Below are 27,828 nucleotides of genomic sequence, written 5' to 3' on the forward strand. Positions count from 1 at the left end.
TGTCACTTCATTTCTCATCTGTTTATTGAATTTCTTTGTATTCTGGAATTTCAATGCAGCTTTTTGAGATAGTTTTGGCTGGCTATATTTTGTCAAACAGGTTTTATTGTAGTGATTTCTTGATTGAAGAGGTCTGGAAATAATAAGGCTTGGGTGTGGTCAGTGAAACTTAACACAGCAAAAAAAAAAAAAAGTGACTAAGCCCCATCTAATTCCTGATTCAACAAGGGGGCAGTTCCTTCTTCACAGATGGCCAGGTAACTTAGAATGTTTTTTTTCTCCATCCACTTTTAACATTCGCGTGAAAAAATTCCTGAAAAATAATAATTTGAGATGGCGCAAATACCTTTTTGTGGCACTCTGTCCTTTCAGTGGAAATAAATACCTATCTATTGCCTGCCTATATTGTATGTTTTTAGATATTTGAGTACGTACATGTAAAGTGTGAAGGAAATCTATTGCATGTCAAGTGTAGTAAGTTTTTATTACACTTTACATAATGCATCAGAGCAGCATGACCCGTGTACTGCTGATTATGATTACACATTTAGCCTTTCACTCAGCCACCTTGCATTTGGCCTAATAAATGAATCGCCCACACTAAATTCGTCCATCGTGGTTTATTCATCATTCTGTACGGGTTGCATTAGAGCATAAATGTTTGTGCTCATGCAAGTCTCAGCTGTTATTTTGTCATTTTTAAATACTATCATCACATTCTAATGTAATAGTTAAATACAAATACAGTGCAGTACAACTATTTACACAACTGCAGTTACATGTGATACAGCAGTTCCTGGGGTCAAGGTAGTAAATGTTCTGACTCCACCTTTTGAGTGTGTGTGTCAGCAGAGAATACAGTTTAACACTGACTGTGTACATAAAAAGAAGAAGAAGAAGAAGAAGAAAAAAACCTGACCATTCCAACTACACAAAGCAAAGACGCTTCGTTAAGTGGCCTAATTCGGTAGTTTGTCTTGTAGATTGATGGTTGTGCTGATGACTGCCACGGCTGGTGGGTATTGAGCACTTCCTCCCCTTTCATAGTATGGCATTTTGGACATCTCATTCAGGGCGTTCGGTGTGATGGACAGCTTTAGTTTCTGTGTAGGAATGGGGGGGGGGGGGGCACCAAAATGTTTTGACATTTACCGCCTGAGTGTACAGCACCACTGTGCAAAGGTCTTGGGCCACCACCAGCTTTGTTGTGTGAAAACCCAGAGTCAATCAGTAACGATTCAACGGACTACAACTACTGGTTGTCCTCATGTGGCAGGGACGTCATGCAGATTTATATGAAGGACCGTGCCGTAGTCTGACACTCACCTGCGCTATTGCAGTAGTAAAGTCATAAATGCAGCAAATATTTGAATTAAAAGTATGGCGTATCACCTGCACAAAAGAGCCGGGGAGCAGCCACAGCGTGTGAACGGTGGCCAGAGGAATCCAAATGATGGAAGCCATTGCAATGACCCAGCCCAGCCCTTGCGCCCAGGGGGGGAAGACGTAGCTTTCGTAGCGAGCCGGTTTGAATTGGATGATGGAAAAAATGAGGATGACCTGCCCCACACCCAAAAAGAATCACATTTAGTTTGGGCTGTATCCTAGAAAGAGTTTCTACAACATTCTGCTCACTTACAGTGACGAGAAAAGGAGCAACGATTTGCCAACACAGCCTGAAGAATATGTTTGGCCTTTTCCCCGTCATCTCTTCCAAGTTGTCAGATAAGCGACCGACACCTGAACATGTACATCTCAATAAATTAGAATATTCAATGAGTTATTTGAATACAGCGGTGCCTCGCGATAGGAGTTTAATTCATTTCGTGACCGACCGTGCTCTTACCTCAAACCATCTTTTCTGGTGAATGGAAAAGCCATGAAGCCAGTCCAGGCTTCTCAAAAATATTTCTATTTTAATGAGGAAAACTAGAACTCCATTACAGTATATTGTGCTTCATAAAAACATAAAAGGATGACATAATTCAATAGAAGGAACAAGAATATATGACTGAGTACCGTGGTACTAGATGTCTACGTGTCTTGTTGCACCATTTGTGTTCACTCCATTGCCGAAAGGTTTATAGTAACATAGATTCTTTTTAGCATAGGCCTGAAGATAATAAACTGAAAAGCTAATCATTAAATTAAATACACAAAGGAAAATTCTCTTGTTGTCATGTGTAGTGTTTATAGTTGTCCAGTGGCAATAAAGATCTTGAAGCCTCTATGCTTTTGGAAAATTGTACACTATTTGCCAAAATGGTGCTCAATGTGAAGTGACTTGAGTTCCCTCTTCCCATGCAGCACTTGTATCGCAAGTCTGGGCTCACAACTCAAATAAAAAGTGTCCAGCTTGAATCACTCGTATCTCAACGCACCAGTGTAGTTCCATTCAAACTGTGAAACTCATGTATTGTACAGGTTAATAACTTGATAATAAGCTTCAAAAGGTCTATTCTTGTCTAATTTATTTGGATTTAATTATGTAAAATTCATTCATTGATGAGAAGGTAAAGTTTGTATTGTTTGTTGTGAGCTATCATCAAAATTATACAAACAACATCATGTATTTCGCTCTCAGTTCAGTGAATCTACAGTTTAAACTTAATGAGTCGGACCCCTGAAATCGTTTCCTACAATATTCATCCGATACATCTTTATGAACAAGCGCATAGGCACCTAAACCAAAAAATCAACATGAGAAAGCACTTCAAAGTAAAAACAAGCACAGCTGAGCAAATTCGAATAATATTTCTGCTGCGCTCACCGTAAAGCCAGCAAATGCCGATGACCTCAAAGAAAGCGAGGAACATGATTGACACGATGGCAGTGTAATGATCCATCAGCTGGAAAACATAAATCCCTGCCTGGAAAGATATTCACACTCTGGAAACCACAATAATACATGTGATAACACATAAAGTACAGGAAAGGACTGCCGTTACCTGTGTCACATTTGGAATTCCGAGAAGACACGCGATTCCGCAAACTGCAAGAACTAACAGCTCTTTCCGCTTGAAGAATTTCAGCAGATACTGATTGGACTGATCCAACAGACTGGTCACCATCACTTCAACCATGGCAAACTGGACAAAAAGAAGGAAAGGGATTCGTTGTTGACAGATGTTTTTCTCGTGCATTAATATTAACGAGGAGTAGCGTATGATTTGGGCTACCTCACTGTCGATTCCGAGAAAAAGCAGCATGCAGAAGAACAACACAGCCCACAGCTGAGGCAACGGCATACCGGCAAAGGCTTGTGGGTAAATAACATACACGAGTGCTGGACCTGGATAACATACAAAGGGTACATATCCAAATGCTGTATATTCACATATGGTGTCCTACCCCATGTCAAAAAAAAAAAAAAAAATGGAAGACACTAAATTGTCCACATGTGTGAATGTAAGTGTGAATAGTTGTCTATACGTGCCCTGCAATTCACTGGCAAACAGTCCAGTGTGTGCCCCAATCGCCCAAGGTCAGCTGTGATTGGCTCTAGCTCACCTCTGACCCTTACGTGGGAAGCTGGGTTGGACTTAATTAATGTTGGGGGGGACAAAATCAGCTTTCATGTAATATCCTGCACCGGTTACAGAGACAGTGTACAGTAGTATCGTATACATTATACATCTCTTTATTCCCTCCTCTCTCTCTCTCTCTCTCTCTCTCTTTCTCTGTCTCATCCCTGGTGTGACATATCGCTAGACTTTGTAACAGATTTGGGTTTGTTTTTTTTTTTTTTTTCCAAAGGGAATACAACTTTCTTGACTGTCGCGGCTGCATTGTCCTAAATGGGGCATAATAATGCGGATGGTGGTTCTCGACTTACCATCCACAGCCAACTGGGGCACCTGAACGCCCTGCAGGTGGGACATGTATCCGAAAGCGGAGAATATGACGAAGCCTGACAGAATACTCGTGAGGGAATTGACGATGGCTATCGTCAGTGTGTCCCTGTGTGGGGAGAGAGAGGCCGACATCTTTATGTGTCCAAACGTCACACGAGGATGGATGGGTGTAGCAAGTGGGTGGGCTTTTTACTTAATAATGTTGTTGTTGAACGAATTGTAGCTGGCCATGGCCATGAGAGATCCGAACCCTATTCCAATGGAGTTGAAGATCTGGGCTGCTGCGTTCACCCAAACCTGAAACCACAAAGGCCAGTAAAAAAAAAAATATACATAATGTCAAGCTTAAGTTCCGTGCAGCAAGACACCCTTTGCCAAGCTAGTACTACAACCTGACTGCTTTACTAGCAATTTAACTGGGATTTTGACTGCAACTGAAACAAAATGTTGTACGGAAATTAAAAAACAAAACATAAAACAGAGGACTACTACTTCTACTACCACTATTAATTTGAATACAAAGTAATAACGACAATAAGGAAAGCAAATAAATGTACCATTCATCCACCCCCCCCTCCCCCCCTCACCTCCACTGAAAGCAGCTTTTCCCAAACAGGCACAATGAAGAAGTTGATACCCTGCATGGCTCCTGGAAGCTGCACGTTGTTGATCAACAGCGCAATGAGGATGACGTACGGGAGCAGCGCTGTGAAGTACACCACCTGCACACAGAAACCAAGACAGCATGCAATGAAGAGTTTTTCTTTTGTCCTTTTTTTGTTCATCTCTCTCTTTTTCCACTCAATTTGCCCGTTGATTTGGTCCCCTTGAAGATGCAAAGGTAGATGAGGATCCAAGCCAGCACAAGAATAAGGAAAAGCTCCCAGCGTATCACTCCCACCTCCTCCACGCCCACCGTTTGCTGCAGCATCTTATATCTTTCAAGAAAGATGTATGTCAACAACGGTGATATACTAGCAGACAAAACACAAATGTATGTACGCTTGTGGCATTCTCTCTGAAATGGAAACCAAATATTTTTCATTGTTCTTCCCAAGTCTGCTATGGAAGTTTCCATTACTGTGTGGCACTGTTATTTTATGTCACTTTCACTCACTCTTTTGTCTTGTTTAACGTATGTGAACACACACATATTAGTATGCGCGTTTATATATATATATATATAGAGAGAGAGAGAGAGAATGAGAGAGAGAGAGAGTGGGGGGGATCACGGTGGAGCAGCTGGAAAGTGTTGGCTTCACAGTTCTGAGGACCCGGGTTCAATCCCAGCCCCCACCTTGTGGAGTTTTCACGTTCTCCCCGTGCCTGCGCGGGTTTTCTCCGGACACTCCGATTTCCTCCCACATTCCAAAAACATGCAACATTAATTGGACACTCTAAATTGCCCGTCGATGTGATTGTGAGTGCGACTGTTGTCTATCGCCATGTGCCCTGCGATTGGCCGGCAACCAGTTCAGGGTGTACCCTGCCTCCTGCCCGTTGACAGCTGGGATAGGCTCCGGCACTCTCCACGACCCTCGTGAGGATAAGCGGCAAAGAAAATGGATGGATGGATATATATATATATATATTATATATATATATATATATAGAGAGAGAGAGAGGAGAGAGAGAGAGAGAGAGAGAGAGAGAGAGAGAGAGAGAGAGAGAGAGAGAAGAGAGAGAGAGAGAGAGAGAGAGAGAGACAGAGAGACAGAGAGAGACAGAGACAGAGAGATGAAGAGAGAGAAAAATCAATGCAATTATAATGGATGTCGATTTACCACAGATTTTTCACTACTCGCGGTTCGGCTCGGTCCCTAGGCCCCAAAAAGTTGGTGTCCGCAGTAAGTGTTTCTGGCTTGCACACAATAAAACATACTTGAAGAACTCCTTGCTGGCCATAGAAGAGTAGCTGCCGTTTGTGGCGTGATCAGTACAGTTCGCTGTGTTCCACGTGTTGTTGCAACTTTCCCATGGCAACGGCTCTTGGAACGAATTGAACAGGTAGTAGAGGGCCCAAGTAATGACCACATTGTAATATGTGCACATGATGAAGGAAATGGCCACCGATGCTATTCCGACACCTGAGCGATAGAGATATGGATTCAATTAAGAAAGTATTACGCCATGCCAAGGATGTGACAGCCGGTCATACCTTTTAAAAGTGGGCAGAATTGAGCAAGCGCATGGACAGGCCCTCTTTTTGTGTATTGTCCAACAGTCAACTCCATATGGAGCAAAGGGATCCCCAGCACGACCAGCATAAGAAGGTATGGAACCAGAAATGCACCTGCAAGGAAATGATTGCAAGTCAACTCATCAGAAAAATCAAAATGATCACTTTTAGACATATTGTGAGTGACAATCCTCATTTGTAACCAGTCTGGGGTGGTTTCCCATGTCAGAAAGATCAATATCTTTGTTGGTGTAAAACGTGTGTCCTTGACTGCATGTGCTTGTCCAGTCAACTTTTTTTTTTTTTTTTTTTTTGGTGGGAATAATGTTTTGCAAAACTTTTGGATCACATGGTTGGAAGAGTGGTGGGCAAAGAATGCCAAGTGACCTTCTCCATTCATTAATCCAACCGTCCAAGAATTTACATGCACAAGAGTCCTGTAATATTTCATACATTCATTTAGGTATTTTTTTTTTCCCTAAAAATGATCAATTTAAATGTATTGCCAGTAATTAGTTTTTATTCATTTATCTTTTTAAACAAACAATTGTACATACACACACAGATAACTTACATTAAAAGATTACATAAAATATTTGATCAATTAGAATAAAATTATAAATAAAGCAATTTCAAAAGCATCCGTTTTCTTTTGTGTTGTTTTTTTTTTTACCTTTTGTTCAAATGCCCTGGCCCACGCGTCAGTTTTACAAATGAAATGTTTGCTCCCGCCAGGTTGGTAGCAAAGGTTTCTACTCATTGCTCACCTCCTCCACTCCTGAAGCAAAGGTAAGGGAACCTCCAAATGTTGCCCAGACCCACGGCCGAGCCGATGCCCGCCAGGGTGAACTCGATCTGCCTGCCCCACGTCGGTCTGCTCCCTTGCTTGTCCATGTCTGGTGCCAGTGTCGAAGCGCTCGCTCTTCTGGGCCCAAACTCCATGGAAAAGGGGCCGGTGAGTTAAGCCACTCTGGGTGACATAACTTTTTATTATCAGTAATGATTAGCTGAAGGCAGATGCTATAAACTCACTCAGCGGCTTTGGAAGACTTTCTTTGCCACCACCAGCTTCCAATCTAAATGATATACAGTATTGTTTTCAAAATCGTATTTAGAATTAAGTGCTTAATAGAGTATACAGTACTGTATTAGGAATGAGCACGTTAGTGTGGAAAGTATTTTTCTAAGCCAAATATCTGGACTCACTAGTTCCAGAATTTCAGTACTAGTTTACACAATAGATTATATGCCGGTATACTGTATACGACGCATAACTGCTCAAGTCATGTGTAAGTTACTGTTCACAATTTAAAAAAAAAAATACCACAACGTTTATCCGATAGATAGATAGATAGATAGATAGATAGATAGATAGATAGATAGATAGATAGATAGATAGATAGATAGATAGATAGATAGATAGATAGATAGATAGATAGATAGATAGATAGATAGATAGATAGATTTTTATATGTATATGTTATTACATAGTATAGTATAATAATATGAAAACAATATGATATTAGTTATTATTTCTCATGAATTTGAAAGGTTAACATAGACTTTGTTGCTGCTTTTCTTTTTAGTTTGTTTTACTTGAAAGCATCCTGTGTTAATATACTTTGTTGTACTACCTAATGTTTCAAGGATTGTACCCGTCAGCTCACGCTTGCAGAGTGACACAAAGTGCATATTTTTTTACACGTGAGTACGCACAACTGTGTTACTATAAAGATATGATAAGCATTATCGTGTCTCCTGCACGTATTGTAACTAACCCCCAACAAAGTAGGCAAACAAACACAAGCTTGATCATTTAGAGTCAAGATGACCTGTAAGAAGATGGGAGTGAGGATGTTATAATACATTTTTTTAACTGCTTCACATAAAAGAAGCACGGTGTTCAAGTGCTTGGCACATATGCCTGACGGCTGGAGGTTCTGGGTTCAAATCTCCCCCGAGGCGTTTGCGTGTTCTCCCAAAGCCGTAAATTATGGATAAAACTACAAACAAGGGAAATGTTCATGGAAAATGCGGAATTGTGGCTGAAGTTTGAATTTGAGAAATATGGGGGGAATGAGGAAGGAGCAGAAAAATGAAGATTGACAGAATAACAACAATGATGAATTGAGAGCAGATTAACGTGAATGCTCGTCGGCTCATCCACAAGTGAGGACACCCTGAACCGTAATTAAAAATTGCTCCAATGCTGTTTGGTATTTGTGAGCCATCTCCTGGCCACATGACAATATTGCTTCGAGGGGCAGTGGGTTTAGTGCACAGTGGTGGTTCGAACTCGTTTTAAAGGGGGGAGGGACATTTTAAGAGATCCTTTTTTTGTGTGTGTGTGTAAACCATTTGCATTGTTGATGAGTTGTCTGTTAAGACTTTTTTTTTTTCTTTGAAAGGGGAATATACTGTACTTTGTCATCTGTTCATGCGATATTTAAAAAAAAAATGCTTTTTTTGAAGGAAAAAACACTGTCGTCTTTTTTTTAGAGTCCCGCAGTATATCACCCTGAGAGATGTTATCGGTATTAACACAATTCTTTCCATTATTTTGACTTGAAATGTCATAATCTCTCTCACGAGGGCGCCACGCCCATCTCCTTTTTCACGTCATATCCTGTTTGAGCGTTTGGGAAAGCTATCCGGTACCTGCTGACATTTTTTGGGGGGATGAACGTTGAAATGTCGTTGAATTGATATTCATTTAATAAAATATAAGGTCTGTAGATCAAGTGAATCATAAAACATGGCAAAGTAACGCTACCCATCAAATGAATAACAGTCATCAATTTTACGCAAAGCAAGAAAACGTGCTGTGAATAAAATAAAAGATCAGAACACGCCTCCAATCCAAACCAGCCGCACTGACGTTGGTGTCTTTTTGTTTTGAAAGTTCGAAGCGGAGGTTCAGATCCAGCTTCCGTATTGTGGATGGCAATCGATCCGTGTGTGGGTGTGACCGGGAGCTTTTTGCACGGAGGTTGTGATGAAATAATCGTGAGGGGAAAGGGGGAAACCTAATCGCTCATAGAACTTCGTTTGTGCCACGTATATATCATTGTATTTTAAACCGTTTTAAAATGGGAAACTGTCACACCGTTGGACCAAACGAGGCCCTTGTGGTTTCAGGTAACGACAAGAGTGTGGTTAAAATGTGTCTGTTTTTGAAAGCTCCGCGGCCTTTGCCTGTTTTGAGCTCCGTGAGGGGATTTAAGAGGCGGGCCTTGGGGGAGCCTTACGCTTACCTTCACTCGACTAATTCTTCTTTATTTTGTTCAAAACAAACAATAACATCGGACTAATCCACACAACGCAATTGCATAAATTTTGTGTAGCCAACTGTGACTATTTGACGTAAAAAAGACATTCCCGCTACTACTGATTACATAAAAGTCGAGTTTTGCGACCAAAGCAGCTTTTTTACGTTTTATCGTACGCAAAACATTTTTCTCTTTAAATGTTATCAAATATCAACGGGCTCTAGCATTTAATTCAATTGCTGTTCGACCGGGATGATTTATGACAATGATCGGACTCCAGTATTTCCTCTACCTTCATGTGCTCATGTTTTCTTCGGTTTGTTTTGAAAAAGAAAATGTTTTTGGCGTTATAAAGAGTAATACACGACAAATTATGAGATAGAAGCGCTTTGTGAGCTTGGCGAGTTTATGAGGAGGAGGACATGCGGTTAGCTTCTTGCATAAGGAAAACAGTACAGTTGAACAATTAGATTTTCAAGGGGAGAGGCCCATGAAGTGCTCCCAGTGTCAGTGTAGTTGCAGGAGCACGACTGCAGTGTCGGCCAAGCAATGTCGTGAGCTGTTATCTAACCTATTCTAAATTATATGTAGCTTCGCTCCGCCAAGATCTACTCCCAGACAGAGAAATGTAGCATCCTAAATCGTAATGAAATAACTAATGTAGGTAAATTACATCAAAGATATCCAAATGGGTGGAGCCTCTTACAAAAAAACAAAATTGTCAAATAATTATGGTGGGTGCAAATGAACATTTAATTGGAAAAGCTTTAGATAATCATGCTTCTTACTACGACCGAGGCATTAATTTCTAATATGACTGATGACTGAACAGTGTGTACCAAATTAATAATGTACCGTAGTTGGAGATGTCATTGTTCTCCTCATTTTTAAACCATGACTTTTACATGTTTCATGGCGTAAACGGCACATTGCTATTTGATTGGACAGTTTAACAGAATAAAGAAATGAACCCATCCCACTGCCCCATGTTGGTGTATTTCCCCAGCAATTAATAGAAGGAATGAGGGAAAAACAAAGAATGAGTTGTATTTAAATAACAAAAAGTAAATCAACAAAATACCTAGAATGTGACTTTATTATATTTTGTTGAAATTTATTTACTTCCGTGATTGTTCACAGATTAACAGCCCAATTTGAAGTTTTACAAATACAAGCCATCCTTAATCCATTGTGTATTTAGGGGGGAGGGAGGGGTAGATTTCCAACTCGAGTTCTAACTAATCTAGAAACTCATTCTAGATTTGTCTTCAGAATGCCAAGGCTTTGGTTTCAAATAATTTTTCTGAAGAACAACTCAAAATTATACTTGTCAGCATCATTTAGCTTCTCGTTCTTTTTAACGCTTCCTGTTTGGTGTATATATAAAAGATGACTAATACCAAACCAGATTGATTGGGAGTCAAATTTATTTGTTGTTCTTAATTACAACCATTGTTCTATCTGATTACTTATGTCACTGTACGTACATAATCATTTCCATCCATCTTTTTTTTGAGCTCCTTATCCCGACAAAGGTCCCAGCTCTCATCGAGCAGGAGGCAGGGTACACCCTGAACTGGTTGCCACCCAGTCACAGGGCACATGGAGACAGACAACAGTCGCACTCACAATCATACCTAAGGACAATTTAGAGTCTCCAATTAATGCACGTTTTTGGGATGTGGGAGGAAACGGGCGCAGGGAGAACATGCAAACTCCACACAGGCGGGGCCGGGATTCGAACCCCGATCCTCATAGTGGCCCCACTGTGTCATCATTCAAAGAGGTTTAATGTATGACACTTCACACCTTCATGCTCACTGAGCTGTGGGTCAAATGATGACCTTCATGGTTCTCATTTAAGACGGGTGACTGACCCATGCCCCCTCAGTCCTGTACATTTTTGTTTACAACAAATAGCTGTTTGAAATGGTAATGACAGAAATTCAAAGATAAGGATGAACGGCCCAATAAAATGGAGGGATGGATGTTTTCATTTGTTTTTGTTTGAACTTGATGAATTAGAACTCAGATTTTCAAACAAGGGTGTGGGGGGGGGGGGGGGGGCATAGGTGGGCCTGTAGTTATGACAGGGGCTGCTGCGGGGCAACCATGAACACTTTTCATTAAGTTACACCCAGCAGATGGAGCTCATTTTACTCATGAGCACACAAGCCCACACGAGCCACTGAAATGACTGCAGGAATTCAAGATGGTAAATATGAACAGAAAAAAACGTTTAGGTTTTTGTTTATTCTTGGTGGCTTGGTAAACTCGGCAGTGTCATTTCTTTTAACTGTAAAAGTGACCACTGCAATGATTATTGGAGTTATGTTTGTTGTTTTTGTTGATTCCCAAGGAATGATCTGTGCAAGTTAAGCGTATGTGTATTTATTGAAAAAGTATGTGTGTGGGTGGGTGGGTTTGAAAATAATTGTATCTCTAAAAAGAGGTCGCTGGGAACCACTGAATTCGAACTAGGTACTGCTGTATGTAATTACATGGCTACACCACCAGCCACACACTTGGAATGCATATACCAGCCAAATACTTGGAAAGCAGTAGTAACAATTGATTACTTGGAGTGCAGTGGTGCAGTCAACAAAGCAAGAAATGTTAGATTGATAATGTTTGCCAAGAAAGACAGCTCAAACTACATTAGCAAAACATACTATCCGGAAGGCTGTATGATGTAGCTTGGAACGCATGTTGGAGAGTGGCTAGTACTGCTCCCTGTCACCAAAAAGGCTGCATTTAAATACCCTCAACACCTGACAGAAGTTCTTTCTGTGTGGAGTTTCACCCCTTGTCTGTATGGGCTTTCTGCAGATGTTCCTCTTTCCTACAACTAAAACATGTCAGGTTAGTTTCCAGTCCGTGCGTCAACCTTGGTACTTTACTGATGAGATCAGAATTCCGCACTACTCCTCCATGGGTTCAATTCAGAAACATTTGGCCTACAATTACCTTTTATTTTTGTTGTTTTATGATCACCTTTAGTCTTGTGTCGCGGCAGTCTGTATTGATACTTTGACTTTGGGGAGTTTATATTTGCCTCAGTTTGAACAGCATTTTGTACACATTATTTGAAAAACCTGTTTATTGCATAATTTAGAATTGGGAATTGGCTGTGTTTTTTACACTTCTGCAAGTGACACAGCGCAACTAGTTTCCTCTCTTAGCCACATTTGATTAGAGCCCCGAGCAAAACTTTGGGATTGAATCAAACCTCCCCACCCCCACTTTGAATACAGTTAGGAATGTCAGTTATGCCAGTGCTGGAAAGACACGAATACATTCGTGTGCATCTCTAAAGGTCCTCACTCTGATTGCCATTGACGGAAAGTTTATTTTAACCATAAAGCATGTGGCACCCACATCCTTTGGTGATACAAATACCACAGGAATAAGATCATGTGCTCAAAAACTTTCATAGTTCTCTTCGTGCAAGAGATACTTCAACTACTTGTTGCATCTGCTGAAAAACACATGACTGTCTCTTGTTTTCCATAGTGGGTAATGAACAGCTACAAAGTTTAAGATAGCCAGTACAATGAAACCTTCAGTCCAAAAAAAAAAAAAAAAAAAAAAAAAACATCCATTCCATGAGATTTTTAATTGGAAAAATTTATCCCTGAGACCAAACCCTTATGAAAACTTCATTTAAAGTTTGCGAGCCGTATTCAAACTGTCATTTGAACTTAATCTGATCACGTATGAACATATATTATTAAACGTGACATCAACAAAAGGCGCTTTAAGCACTCTCCACTTTTACTAATCTGCATCCCATGTCATTCTTTGTCCGCCACAACTGTAAATCAAATCAACCAGTAATGTAAAGTAAACAAAGACTTAAGAGTCCATCTTTTGATCAGAAGTGACAAGCTCAGCATCTAATTTGTGTGTAAGTTTAATGTAACCAGTATTTGTATAAGAAAAAGTTAAAACCTTAACGGTGCAAAAACGTTATGTTCAGGAAACTTGAGCTTGCGAACGTTTGCATGATAACGTTGTCGAAGGAAATATAAAACCACTAATTGATTCTGTTTGGGTGAATATAAGGGCATGTACGTATGTGTGTCAGCAAATATTGTCCAGCTCCTCCCTCTTTTCTCTCTGCCAGTCAACATGTGACAGCTGGGAATGCTTCCCTGAACACTGAGATGGGGGATGGACGAGACTTGACTTTGTGATGTGTTGCTATAGTAAACTTTATGTACTTTAAATTAAGACATGTTATCTTTCATGTTTCTCAAGTATTCTGACTTGATACACCAGCATGATTTCTTCAGATGTCGTTCCCTCAGGAATCTTGAGGAATATCTTTCTCTTTCATTTTTTTAAAAATTTGCCATAGCTGAGCTCCATCGCGCAACCACAGTTCCTTAGAAATACATAAAATGTGTGCCACGACGTTCAAATTTAAGCAGACATTGAACCATTTCTTTTTTGACTTCATAGCAAACTGGCACTTACAAAGTTACAATCCATGTAATTTATAAAGATTAACTTTCTACATAGAATGTGGCATTGCTGTTTAAAAACATTTTCCAAGTGAAACAATGTTTCACTTATCAACAAGTAATAATTTGATGATTTCCCACCAACAAAACACTTTCTTGTTGTGCCAGATGGATTTGAAATTCATCAAGTCAAAGTTCTAAAGCAAGCTCACATTAGCATTTATTTATTTATTTTTTGGGGGTATATTATGGCAATGTGACATTCATGTTCTTTTGTGTTGTTTCCAAGGTGGCTGCTGTGGCTCAGATGAGAAAACGTATGTAGTGGGAGGCTGGGCTTGGGCCTGGTGGCTCATCTCAGACATCCAGAGGTAAGAGCAGCTTGCAAATTGTCTCAGCAATATTAGTTGAAACAATTACTATTGGAAAAAAAAAAAAAAAAAAAAAACTGTTGTGGGCCGTACATTTGGTATGTTAGGCTTGTGCCACCACTATCACATTGCAATCATAGAAACCATTAATGCTAAAACAAATCTGTTCATCCGAACAATAGATAGTTTTCACCCACGTGACCTCATCCGGGCACGCGGCCATGTTGGATGGGTTCACTACTGATGCGCCGTTCACTATCACTTTTGCATACAGACCGGCGTTACACAAATGTTCGTACGACTGTTAAAAGTGACGCGTGATGGCTAAAAAGACTTTGGAAAGTTATCGGGGCTCATTAGATGTTGTTTCAAGAAACCGTTACGACAAGAAGTGTGCTTTGATCGACAATATCGACCCATATGGCTTGGAGAAACTCAAATGGAGCAAGAATTTTGAACTGTGGGCATCGGTAACCTATCGAGACATCGTCAACTATCTCCTCTTCTCGTCAAGCGCTTATACCGTGGACCAACTAAAGAATGACAAAGATCTGCAGGCCCACAACCATTTCATCAATGGCTGGGTTTGTAATGCGGCGGTATCCTTTGTAAGCAACCTGTGTCTCCACACTGCTAAGTTTAGTGTACCGCACAATGCAATTTAAATATGTACCAGTTGATTACTGTCAGCGTTGTGTTAAATTATGTTGATTATACCAATGAAAGAGGTGTAGATTATTATTTTCGTTTTTGCAAACCTGCACATAACGTTCACTATGGGGGGGGATGAGAAAAGCAAGTGCGAACCGAATATGTGAAGCAATGTAATAAAGATTAAGAGTGATTCATTGTGGGGGGGGGGGGGGGGTATTCAGTTAAGTTTTAGTTGCTTTTGTGGGCTGGCAGAAAATACAAAATTTGAGAGACATGCATTGTGTTCACACACGAGTATTATGTAGGCCCTTGGCCCTAAAGAATACTTCTCCTTCACGGAACTTGGGTGTGAAATTCTAAAAGGTATCCAATCCCTACCAAGAACAAAATGCTCCGAGCAACCTCTGACATAAGGGAATGATTTGGCTGTTAGATCGGCTCTGCTGATACAAGACAGTCGTAGTTGTCGCCGTTTGGTTGATAACTGCTCCGTTTTCTCGCACTGGTTCTTGATCACAGCTGGCAGTCGAAAGGAAGACGCTTTACAACACCCACTTTCGTTTGAGCAATCTATAACATAGCACTGCGCCCCCATTCATACGCCTTTCTGAAATGATTTATGCTTAGTTAGGGTTTGTTGACTCGAATTCACCCATCCAAAATGGCGCCCGTTCTCTAAACCGGAAGGTGTGTGACATCAGGCGAAAACTATCTATTGACTGATAACGTCTAAAAGCGAGAATGAATCAATTGTCAAGGTTTGAAGTGAAAGCAATCAGCAAGGACATTGTTACATTCCCAGTAGAGGGGGTGTTTTAACCTGTTGCCACCTTTCGTATTGCCCCCTTAGCAATGGATGATAGTTTCTGTGGTGCATTATTTTCTCATTGATTGCCATCTTAATTGACCTGGTGGGCCACGTAAAAATAATATTTTACTCATCACGTGCTTATATATTCCCAGCCTACGTTATTCATAGTCAATTGTGGCCGAATGGTCTTTTATAAACATACTGTGTGTTTATTCAAATGTTTAAATTTTGCTGACTGCTCACCGCTGTCAAATGGATTAAATTTCCAGGAAACGGCTCTGTTATTATCCGAGAAGGCTCCGTACTAGAGATGGTATTAGATAGAATCTTGGAGTTTAGGGTTAGGGTTCTAATAATCCATGACAACACCTGACAGTTTTATAACTATCAGCATTAGACAGGCGTAATTAACTGACCAAGTTAAAAATGGATGAAGAATATTCCTGTATTGATCAACTTCATAAAATGTCATACTTGTTCAGTAGCTCTCTCCTATAACTTCATTCTGTGGTCCAGGTTCTGCGGTGAAACATGCAACACAGAACACCGCTTGTCTGACTTAAGTTAACCTGCAGATGTTGCAGCTTAGTATTTTAGAAGTGCTCATTCTCACCCCAAAGGTTGGCTGTTTATGTTCAGTTACTGATCTGCTTGTTTCAAAACATCTTGCCTGTTACATTCACGTACTTGGACTAACTTGCACTGATATTCATTTGGTTGCGGTGCACCTGGTTTGAATGTATTGGTAACCTAATGTTTGCTTGGTTTTCTGGGTAGCCGCTTTCCTGCGTGTGTGTCTCAGCTTGACTGTGTCCGCTTCAGGTTACCCATTTCCAATTAAGAACTGTGCAGCAGTGTTGCTTGGAAACACAAGGGTGCAGTGGGTGCACAGATACACTGATAAATTCACCACGCCTTCACTAGCTATTGATCAATATTTTGGTCATGTTTAGTATTTTTATTTTTTTTTTCTTGGAGGATGACAGCAGAAGAAAAGCTCTCGCTCACTTCCAGAGTCACCAGCACTTCAACTAAAAGCCTGATGCTCTTAAGACGGCAGCTAAGTGGATGGTGGGGGAGGGCACACTCTCTTCCCGCTTCTGATGCAGGAATCACGTTAAAATGTTTGGGGCCGTGATTCATTGATCGAGCTCTCCTGGAGAGGAGGAGGGCGGTGCCATTTACTAGAGTCCCAGCCTGCTGCGGTCTGCTGCTAAGAACGAACATGGCTCAAGTCCCTCCTCATTTTAAAAGGACAGCTCTGACCTATGTGTCATCAGATAATGTAAAAATAATAATCATAATCAGCCTGAGGTCAATACAGACAAATGTTTATTATTTACAGTACAAACAGCACTTTCAGAAATTTTCCATTAAGTTCCATTGGTGACAGATTTGTCAAGGTGATACCGAAATTGAAATACGATTTTAACATGTAACCTATTCTGAAAAAATATTTTCCACTCATAAAAAAAATTATGAAATCAGATTCTTTTTCAGACAAAATTGTTTTTAACTGTTGTCCAGAATAATTTTTAACACTGTATTTGGAGTAAATTTGCAAAAAGAAATGCTATCATCATTTTGGTTTTGTTCAATAAAAACAACATAGCTGCATAACCATAAAGTTCCCTGTAAACTGTATTGGCTATTTATGGTTAAAAAAAAAAAAAACCTCTTGTTCTATGCTTAATAAGAGGACAACGCATATATTTTCATCTATGGATCTTTATTTAAATATTTTACTTATATTGAGAATAGAATGTTAATTTAAGATGCAAGTCATCTTGTGCTTTTTTTTTGTTTGTTTTGTTTTTGTAAATATTTGATACGGCAGCACTTCAAAATGTGAGAATAGTCTTTGTGGCTGAAGCGGGAGCAGCAGGGCTTCAGGTCCTGACTTTGACCTCTTTCTCTTAACCTTGGTAACTGACCTTCCTAACAGCTGTTGTCCAACTTACTGTTTTGCTTCTGCTACTCCGGCCTGCCTTCCTGTCTGCGTAGAATGTCTCTGGAGGTTATGACCATCCTCTGTCGCTGTGAGAATATCGAAACCTCGGAGGGTGTTCCCCTGGATGTGACTGGGGTGGCCCAGGTAATGTATTTTTAGGAGAACCCCTCCAGCAGACAAAAAAAAACCAACAACCCAGCAGTGGCTGGTGGGCAAGACCAAAAGAAGATGCAGGAAAACTGGCTCAACTAATTAGCTGTTAGTGTGCGTTTGTGTGTGTGCGTTGTCATCCATGTGGATTCTGTCTTGTGCAGTCAAACGGTGGGAGGGGGGGGGGGCAGTCAGGAGCCTCTACCTTTTGCTGTGGAGCTGCCCTCTGAAAAATATATGGCAAATTAGTTCTGAAGGCTGGGCTTTAGAAACAGAGGGACTAATCCACATTGAGTTATGCTAATAGAGGTGCATTTCAAAACAATTTCAACAGACAAGCCAATGTTAAGGTTGGTTCCACGGAGCATCACATACTCCATTGTCAGTGCTCTGGAGTCCTTGGGTGAATGGTTTCACTTTGTCCTGATTTTTTTTTTTTTTTTCTCAATTTATTTTTTTTCCTTGTGTTCTGGCCCCTCCCTTCATTTGCTCTCCCTCCAAACATGCCTGTTTTTATTTTATATTTTTTCCACATTCTTCACAGGATAACGCTTGAGATTATGACCCTGCAGCCCAAGTGTGAGGATGTAGAGACAGCGGAGGGTGTAGCTATTACTGTCACAGGGGTGGCTCAGGTAAATCACCACACTTTCTTTTTAGGAATGCAGTATGCCAGTTCAGACCTACCCCTACACTCCCACCCTGTCGTCTCCCCCGCATCCCGCCAAATTCCGTTGGTCTGGCATGGCCTAATAATTACCTCAGATGTAGTTCCATACACAGAGTGGTCAGGTTTTGATCCAAGCATTGACAATATGTGTTGAACTGGCCTCCAAGCTGTTTTGTTTGCTCTGCGTGTGATCCATTCAGTGTTCCTCTCTCTGTGTTTTCCTACTTGCATGCTGACAATGAGCCCACTGTGTGGAACGACCCCTCACTCTCTCACTCTTATTTTAGTACACAATTTACTCAGCCTCTGTGTTATTTGCTTCAAGTGGACACAAAGCCATTGCAGGGGCTCATGGCAACTGGACTGACATGACCTTGAATTTTTAAACATTTTTCACGGGAAGTAATCTAAAGGGAACAGAGAGACTGGGCCAAACTTCCTTTTCCAACTTGAGATGCATTTATAGGATAACTACACGGTAGTAACACTTTGCTGACCAAAATGTGTATTTGATCTGACATCGCTAAATATACATTTCCAGAAAAGTGTAGACATTATTTGTGTGACTTTTTCCTTTTTAGTGTTTCTGTTCAGTTCATGAGGAAGGCTGATAAGGGGGTGGGGTGGGGGGGGGGGTTTAGAGGTCTGCAGTTTTGGGTTAGAATCACTTTTTTCACAGCAGTTTATTTTAGATTGGGCCAAAGCACAACTCCTCCTGCTGAGTCTTTTGAGGTGGCCTGCCCTGTGGTTGTCCATTTTGTACCCTTTATCAGTTTTACGTGGAATGACAATTACCACTCCTTTACATTTGTGTGTTCTTCAATCCTGGTATGAGTGCATGTTACCCAAACAAAAGGTGTGACCACTTGCCTAAGGACCCAGCTCACGTCTGTCTCTTTTGAGAGCCCCTGGTGTAGTACAGCATCATCCCATTGGTTGCATTTTTTTTTTTTTTTTTTGCCATAACAACAAACTCTTGCTGTCAACGATGCCCCCATTACTTTCTTTTTGTGTGCATGGGTAATGAGCATGATATGAAAAAAAGATATTATGAGCAACAATCATACAATAAGTCTTGCACATAAATATAAGAAATATGATTCAACATATCTATCTATTGAGCCAGGTTGACTAAGGCTATGTCCACACGTACGCAGATTTAATAAAATGTGTATTTTCCTAGCTGCTGGCTAAAAATTATGTTCAGACGCTCAGAACGGGGCTTTAAAGACATCTCCTGCTAAACGAAAAAACATTAGCTGGCTCCCATGCATATTTTGGCCAATCAGAACCCCAAAAATGCAAAATCAGATACCGTAATGGTATCTTTCATAGATAATTCACTGTGTTTGTCTACATGCAGATGACATAAATGAAAACATTTCTAATTTGTGTGTAAAGTCACATTTACAATGAAATTGGCACCCATAAGGCAACATTATTGGATATGTTCTATTATTAAATATAGCGTAAGATAGCTTGAGGTATTGTGACACATTTCAAAACAACACAAGCCAAGATGCTGTACACGTACACAGGTATATGTAAAAAAAAAAAAAAAATTGAACTTTTTTTTTTTTTTTTACCCAACTCATGAAACAAAAAAATTAGAGGCCATTTGTGGTCATGAATTGGTCTGTGTATCCTCAGCTGACAATGTTTGTCCACACAAATGGCAGGTAAAGGTGATGACAGAAAATGAACTGCTTGGTTACGCCTGCGAGCAGTTCCTAGGGAAGTCGGTCATGGAGATCAAAAGCGTCATCCTGCAGACCCTTGAAGGTCACCTACGTGCTATCCTCGGTAGGTATCCGCTTAAAGGGTAGATCATCACTTTTTTTTTTTTTTACCTCCAATATTGATTAAGATATTTGGGTTATGGTTGTTGAGCTCAAATGAGGTAGCAGATTTAGTTCCTTCAAGTTGTCTTGAGTGTTAATGTGTTAAGCAGTTTGTCGCCAACATAAAGTCTGGTCAGTCCCATCACCGGTGAGGTGAACAGTAAAGATTTAAGCTATTTCAATTCTGTCTTATCGTGTGTCATTACATTATGTAAAACAAAACTTGGAAAAGAAAACGCCGACGCCTGTGTTCACATTACAGGTACTTTAACGGTGGAGCAGATTTACCAAGACCGGGACAAGTTTGCATGCCTGGTCCGAGAAGTTGCAGCACCTGACGTCGGGCGTATGGGCATCGAAATCCTCAGTTTCACTATCAAGGTGTGAGACCAGCAAGATTTGTTATTGATCTTTCCGATGCCTACTTATTCCCAGCCTACAGAGCGCACCTGGTTATAAGCCTCACCCAGTACATTTGTAAAGGAAATACCATTTGGTACATACATATGCCGCAGCTGTGAAAAAGCCGCAAGTGCCCACATTGAAACACAAGATATTTACCAAAAAAAGCGGTGCACAGAGAGTTTAACGCTAATGCTAGCGCTGCTCTTAGAGGGCCAGGTAAAAAAAAAAAAAAATAACATTGGTAAAAATCACTGAGACACGGAAGTAACATGCTAGCACAGCGCTAACAGGGCCAGACACCGGTCACTTCCTCTGCACATATATTCCACCGGTCTCACTATATTAAAAAATGCACAAATATTCCACCGGTCTCACTCTTACCTGTTCCCCTAGAGCGCCCCCTTGCGGCCGTTATATATACATATATTAAAAAAAATGCACAAATTAGCTGCATCACTGCATAAACCGTAGGGTTGAAAGCGTGTGAAAAAGGTCGCTGCTTATAGGCAGGAAATTACAGTAATATAATTCACCAAGGCCAAGGTAATCAGGTTGAGACTTATAGAAGTGGTGGCTAACACCAAATTGAAAGCACATTATATGCGCCGTTAAATCATTCTAGGCATGTATTCACAAGCAGCTTGTATTTGTTTTTGTCAGGATGTGTATGACAAAGTGGAGTACTTGAGCTCACTGGGGAAAACACAAACAGCTGCAGTGCAGAGGGATGCTGACATTGGAGTGGCGGAGGCCGAGAGAGACGCTGGCATCAGGGTAAGGAGATATCGTCCCAGAGCCCTATTTCTCAGAGCAGTACAAGATTCTCTTTTGTTTTTTCACAGGAAGCTGAGTGTAAGAAAGAAATGATGGATGTTAAGTTCCTGGCAGACACAAAAATGGCAGATTCCAAACGAGAGCTGGAAATGCAGAGAGCTGCCTTCAATCAAGAAGTCAACACAAAGGTGCTGATTGGGATGAAAACAGTGAACCCATCTCTAAGGATACATTCCAGAATGTTTTGTTTTTAAAACAAAGTCCAATTTGACTGCCAGATTATGGACTGGGGCTTTGGTTTTGCACGCCCGCTTTAAAGCACTTGATTGTTAGCCGTAAGTGCACACAAGTCACGGAGAGATTTTGGTGGTGGAGTGAGGTTAAAAAAATATATAAAAAATTAAGTCTTGCGTGACACGCTTGTGGGCAGGAGCTTTGCACTGGCGAGGCTTTTTCAAAACCGAGCACATTGTTGTCGTGGCATTGAAAAGACCCATGACGAACCTGTGGGATTTAGTCCAGCCACTGGGGGCTTTAAGGGGATACATTTTCACAGCTTGAGCATGTAGTCGCATCCATTATTCCAGGAATCAATGTTAGCCCTGGGTGCTATTTTGCTAGCATGACCTATTTGTAATGGAATGTTCTATAACAGTAAATGTATCAGTTTTGAGTTTTATTTTACAGAAAATACAAACCATTAAAAAAAAAAAAATATGTGCTAAACCTGCATGGCGGGCTGAAATGTTGCGAACCTCGCATTGGTTCTGAATGCTCTCACCTGCCTGTTGTCTCGTCGCTCTGCTTCTATTGGGTACCCTAATGCACAAATGCTAACAAACAAGGAATTGGTTATTTTTCTTTTTTTCTTCATCTTCCAGAGGTGAATATTCCAAAATAGTTTCAGCAAAGCTCTTGAAGCCCGAGATAGCAGACGTGATCCAGTTATTAGTGTGCCCACAACTGCACACCTCGAGGGTCATGCCTTCTGTCTCTAATAGGTTGTTGTTCTTCAGAGGTGGATCTTTCTTTTAAAAAAAACAAAACAAAACCTGCAAACAAATGCTTTAAGTGTTCTATTGGAGCAGAGGTGTCAAACAAATTTCACAATCTAGTTATGGTTTCCCTCAGAAGACTGTTATGATTCAGAAACCATAAACCTATTTAATCGACTCATCATATTTACATCAATTTCCGAACGAGTTTCAATTTAAGCCGCGGTGTCTCTCCAGAAAGCAGAAGCTCAGCTGGCTTACGAGCTGCAAGCGGCCAAAGAACAGCAGAAGATCCGTCTGGAGGAGATTGAGATCGAAGTGGTCCAGAGGAAGAAGCAAATTACCATTGAGGAGAAGGAGATTGACCGCACTGAGAAGGAGCTCATTGCCACAGTGAAGAGACCTGCTGAGGCCGAAGCGTACAAGATGCAGCAGCTGGCGGAGGGACAGAAGTGAGTGAAATTGCTGCCTCTGCCATTCCTTATGAGAAACCTTTGTTGATGTGCTTTGCAATTATATTCTCATGCTGGTCTTTGATGCGACACTGATTGTGCCTGTTTAGCATGGTGGGAACACTGTAAGACCTCCGCTGAATAATTGTGACACGATGTGTCCACAACCCTTTCCTTGCCCTCCACCAGGATCAAGACGGTGCTGACAGCCCAGGCAGAGGCCGAGAAGATTCGCTTCCTCGGCGAAGCGGAGGCCGCCTCCATCGAAGCTGTCGGCAAGGCCGAGGCTGAGAAAATGAGGCTGAAAGCTGAAGCCTACCAGCAGTACGGCGAGGCCGCTAAGACTGCTTTGGTTCTGGAGGCGCTGCCCGAGGTCAATTGTGTTTATTTATATTTCAGACATTTTGACATATCGAAGTAGAAAGATGCAACAGTACTCATCAATAAGTTAGTATCATCATCTGGTGCATCGGGCGAGTTTTTTTTTTTTTTGAAATTTGTCCATAACAATGTGACTCAATTGGGGAAAATACACAAATCACAAATCTGACTCATTAATTGTACAATTGGAACTTTTTAACTCGCATTTAAGCCACTAGGTGTGTTAGGAATCATTCAATTGTTGCCAGCCCGCTTATCACTCTGTATGATTCGCGTCTCAATGCTCTCCATGGGGATGATCCTCCAAGATTAAAACTTAACATCCGAAACTCCTTCATCAATTCGGGAGAAATCAAAAGGGCAAAAGATGAAATTCACGTCATGTTGACCTCTATAGGGTGAATGCTAAGAGATGGTCATTGTGTTGTTATAGATCGCCAGCAAGGTAGCTGCACCCTTGTCCCGGACCAATGAGATTGTGATCCTGACCGGCGAAGGCAGCCGCGTGACCGGAGAGGTGAACCGTCTATTAGCCGAACTCCCAGTTTCTATCAACGCCCTCACTGGGGTGGATGTGACCAAGGTAAGTGTGATCACCCTTGTCGCTCCTCAGCCTTATTATTAGAGTCATATCTCGGTGAAGAGCAGGACTCGTGAGTTTAGTTTGTATTTCAAGTAGTTTAGTGTTATCTGACTTCTCTGCCGCACCTCGTACACGGCAGCAAAAATGGGGCCAGCAGAGCGGCAATGTGGAGGAACGTGAACCATGAACCAAGACAACACGAGTGATTCTAAGAAAGAAGCTATTCCCCAACCGTGACTACTTGTCCTCAGGAAGCGTTTGGTCGACTTCCTTTATGTGCGCCAGCTTCAGATGAGGCTTGCTTGCTTCTGGCATTATTTGATGGAGTTTGTGGTCTGAGCACTGTCAGGATGACTTCCTGCTTTTTCAACCACCGCTGCAACACAAGAAGCATTTTTTTTTTTGTTTTATTTTTTTGTAACTGACACCTGAATATCTGAAAACTATAGCATGGTCGGGTTATTTAAGACTTTCTGCATCCAATGGCATGTGCGCAAAGCCACTACTGTTTAGTTTTAACCGCAGCGAAGCTGTTTATCATGGGGATACATTCGAGGTGAAAATGTTTGAGAGAGAGAGAGAGAGAGAGACCATGCAATTTTGTATAGATTTATTTTACCCCTCCCACATGCTTTGACTCATCCAATACCAGCCCTCCCAGTTAACATGGATATGACTTCTAAATGAAAGATGACGCAAAAATCCTCAAGACAGGCTTATGGAAACTAGCATCAATGGTCAAAGGGGAAATTCACTGGTTTGCATGAACAATGTATCCAATAGGTCGTGTAATATGTACCCTATTTTGACAATGTGATATTAAATCCTCTCTCATTTAATAGTGTTTTGAGAAGATTTTTATCGACAATTACGAATTTTCAGGGGCGCTGCCATTTTCGCGAGTCACATGACGTACGCGGGCGGATGTGACGTGTTACCTTCCGCAACAAAGGCTCGATTACATGGGACACCATTTATGCCCAGCACTGATTTCTCTGATTTATCCTCATCTGATGAAGAAATCGCAGTATCGGTTAGTGGCGGAGCCATGAGCTCGCTCTGCCAGGGAGCTCCCTCCGCTGAGGACATTAACGGTGTCCCATGTAATCGAGCCTTTGTTGCGGCGCGGTACACGTCACATCTGCGCACGCAAGTCATGTGACTCGCAAAAATGTCAGCGTCCCTGAAAATTCGGAATTGTTGATAAAAATCTTCTCAAAACTCTATAAAATGAGAGAGGATTTAACATCAGATTGTCAAAATAGAGTCCATATTACATGACCTATTGGAAACATTGTTAATGTCAACCAGTGGATTTCCCCTTTAAATTTGTTGTGACTGCGTGTTCTTCCTATCCACAGTGCCAACAATTTCAACCCTATCATTCCCAAGTTATTAAAAATGTATTTGAATGGCATTTGAGCAGTGCGCAATCGGCACTCGGGTGATTTTAGCAGCCTTGTTGTCCAGCAGAGGGCTCTGAAGTTCCTTATGTCGTACGCCATCCTTTTGGCATTCCCAGTGACCGATGAGCAAAGTGTGCTTGGCCATGTGTAGCGCCTGCTCGGTCTTCACACGTTCACGTGAGCTAACCGCAGCCGTTCTCCTCGCACAGATCCCACTGCTGCAGAAGATGACCGGCCAGACAGCCATCTGATGAATCTCAACCCCCCTTGGACATAAACAGTATCTGCCTCAAGCATGACAACACTTTCTCTAGCCTCTGACCCACTTATGCAAACTGCCAGGAACACCAAATGAGATTTGAGACCATTTTTATGATTTTACCTTCCGACAGACAAAAAAAAAAAAAAAAGGTAAAAGAGGTATTGCAATGTAACCTGTTGTTGTTTTATACCGGCTTCCTGGTCAGCCAGGATTTTCTGCTGCAGTCCCATTCAATTCAGCAAGCCAAACGAAAGCAAACATCAATTTTTTTGAAAGGGGAACTTGTTGATGGGACTGGAAAGAGCCCAAAAGCCATTTAAAGTTGAGTCTGAGCTGGTTACAATTGGCTGCCATTTATCTCTTTCTCTACCTCCAAAAGAATATGATAATCCGTTGTTACACCCACCCAATCTTCACCCCCCGTCACTGAAATATGGCTTGCGTCTACAGCATATTACTGTACAAGGATTGTACTAGTAGAACCACTATTAGCTCGTCATATCACCTCACCCGTCCTCTCGTGGTTCCCGGTGAGCTCGTGCCTGTCCGATCACCACTCAAGTGCCCTAAAACTTTTTCGGACAGCGCTTCGGGCTCACCGTGTCATCCGGATCCCCCGCTGTCTGTCGCGTCTGCCTTTTTACTAACACACAAAAAATGTTGTTAAATAACACCAAGCCATGTTCAGGAAGGGTAGCCTTAAGTGAGGCCTGGACACACGGCCGGGCTCACAACAACGCTCGTGTAGTTGGTCACATAGCAGCTGGTAGATGCTCAGGGCCATTTCCACTACTCAAAATGTTGTCTCCACCCGCACCCCAAAATTCTCCTGTGCAAAATTAATACACGAGTAAACACATTTTTTACTTTATCGCAGGAATGTTCACACAGTACTGCTGTGTGTGTGTGTTTTTTTTTTTTTTAACTGATGAAAATGGAAATTTTGGTTAGTTTGTTGCCATTAAAAAAAAAAAAAAAAAACTTTTACTAACAGTAACTAACAAGTGCTGCATGCGTAACCTCACGTTGACAAACTTCTGACGCTATGTTACTGTAAAGGGAAGTCAAAATGGCTCCATCAGTCCCGTCGGCACCGTGTTGTTTTTCTGAACTTTTAAATCCAATGTAAATGTTCACTTGTTGCCGAAATGGTGATGTTATGTGTTCAAATCAAAAATACAGTGAACCCCATCAATTCACGGAGGATTATGAGAAGAATTGCTTATAGATGTCAACAAAAGAATTTTTTTTTTTGTCGAAATAAAGCTCCTCAATACACTTCCAATTGTTTCCTTGGCGCTAAGATGCCACCAGATGGGGTGTTAACACAGCAACTAGGTGAATTTTTTAGTGAATAATTGTTGGGTTCAAAAAATAAAAGAAAACTCCCTAAAGTTTGTGAATACCAAACTGCGAATATGCAAGGGGTTCACTGTGTATGATGAAATTAGGTGCTGGAAATAAACGGTTCTTATGTTTTCCATTTTGAGGATGAGCTGTCATTCATGTAACCCGATTTTAATCTCACATCATTTATCAAGCTGGCTGCTGGCTTTGAAGTGGCGTGTATTGTTTGTACCATGTTTTTGTACACAGTGCCTTTGTCAAAGAAGAGGTCATGACTGTGCTGTGACGATTTCAATCCTACGTATGCGTGTAGAGCTAGTGACGAGCTGCTGTTCGTTTCCGCATTCTCCGCTGCGCGTTGTCCGTTGTAACCTGTCGATGTGAACGTTCTACATACGTAACCGTCAATTTACTTTTGTAGTTGTTCAGCTTCTTGTACTTTATAACATTGGGCGGTAACATGAATGGGAACACAAGACATATGTAGGTGTAGGATTTTGACTAAAATGTTGCTTTTTCTTTTGTAGTTGTTCATATCACCTGTTTGTATTTCATGTATTTTATTATTTTTGGCATGTGTATTTGGTGCCAAAAAAAAAAATGCAGCTGTGTTCCTCTTAATTATCATTTTGGAGACCATTTGGATGAAGACCAAACTTTAGACCCACGCCTTAAAATCATCTTTATGTCATTGAAAAAAAAAAAAAAAACATCTCTTGTTATTTGCAAGATTTCAAATTACACTCTCCTATCTGATGTTTTGACAAACTGACCCAGCATGACATATGAAGCATGTGTCCATTTTACTCTTTGTTGTGCGCCATCATCTAATAAAAAAAAAATATATATATATATATCTGTATATACACCACAAGCCTGAAGCCTTTTTGTGTACTTTGTGTCTTTGACAATGTGGGAGGAAGGCAGAACAAATAGTATAAAATGCAAACGCCACATGGGAAGGCCATCAGATTTGAAACACAATAAAATGCACATTTGCTTTCAGA

At 41.1% G+C, this 27,828-nt stretch overlaps 2 protein-coding genes across 3 annotated transcripts; one reads left to right on the forward strand and one right to left on the reverse strand.

Moving 5' to 3' along the window:
• Positions 1 to 9,388, reverse strand: si:ch211-283g2.1 (sodium- and chloride-dependent GABA transporter ine). The gene is made up of 15 exons (XM_061802755.1): positions 9,288 to 9,388; positions 7,066 to 7,109; positions 6,801 to 7,003; positions 6,013 to 6,147; positions 5,737 to 5,941; positions 4,660 to 4,792; positions 4,442 to 4,576; positions 4,048 to 4,151; positions 3,836 to 3,960; positions 3,180 to 3,292; positions 2,949 to 3,089; positions 2,771 to 2,870; positions 1,640 to 1,740; positions 1,393 to 1,560; positions 1 to 1,103 (listed from the first exon to the last, which is right to left on the reverse strand). Exons 3-15 carry the CDS (start codon positions 6,973 to 6,975, stop codon positions 960 to 962), a joined length of 1,779 nt encoding a protein of 592 aa, XP_061658739.1. The 5' UTR covers positions 6,976 to 7,003; positions 7,066 to 7,109; positions 9,288 to 9,388; the 3' UTR covers positions 1 to 959.
• LOC133491531 (flotillin-2a) lies at positions 8,962 to 27,450 on the forward strand. Of its 2 annotated transcripts, none has more exons than XM_061802804.1 (11): positions 8,962 to 9,171; positions 14,058 to 14,139; positions 17,609 to 17,699; positions 20,055 to 20,178; positions 20,479 to 20,597; positions 21,282 to 21,395; positions 21,464 to 21,583; positions 22,628 to 22,842; positions 23,032 to 23,215; positions 23,657 to 23,806; positions 25,422 to 27,450. In XM_061802804.1, exons 1-11 carry the CDS (start codon positions 9,123 to 9,125, stop codon positions 25,461 to 25,463), a joined length of 1,290 nt encoding a protein of 429 aa, XP_061658788.1. In that variant the 5' UTR covers positions 8,962 to 9,122; the 3' UTR covers positions 25,464 to 27,450. The 2 variants fall into 2 exon arrangements, with proteins under 2 accessions (XP_061658788.1, XP_061658787.1); XM_061802803.1 differs by lacking the exon at positions 17,609 to 17,699 and adding an exon at positions 18,250 to 18,340 and having other exon boundaries at positions 8,965 to 9,171.
• Positions 27,451 to 27,828: the final 378 nt, after the last annotated feature.

Source organism: Syngnathoides biaculeatus, chromosome 18 (genome assembly GCF_019802595.1).
Source record: "Syngnathoides biaculeatus isolate LvHL_M chromosome 18, ASM1980259v1, whole genome shotgun sequence".
NCBI lineage: Eukaryota > Metazoa > Chordata > Actinopteri > Syngnathiformes > Syngnathidae > Syngnathoides > Syngnathoides biaculeatus.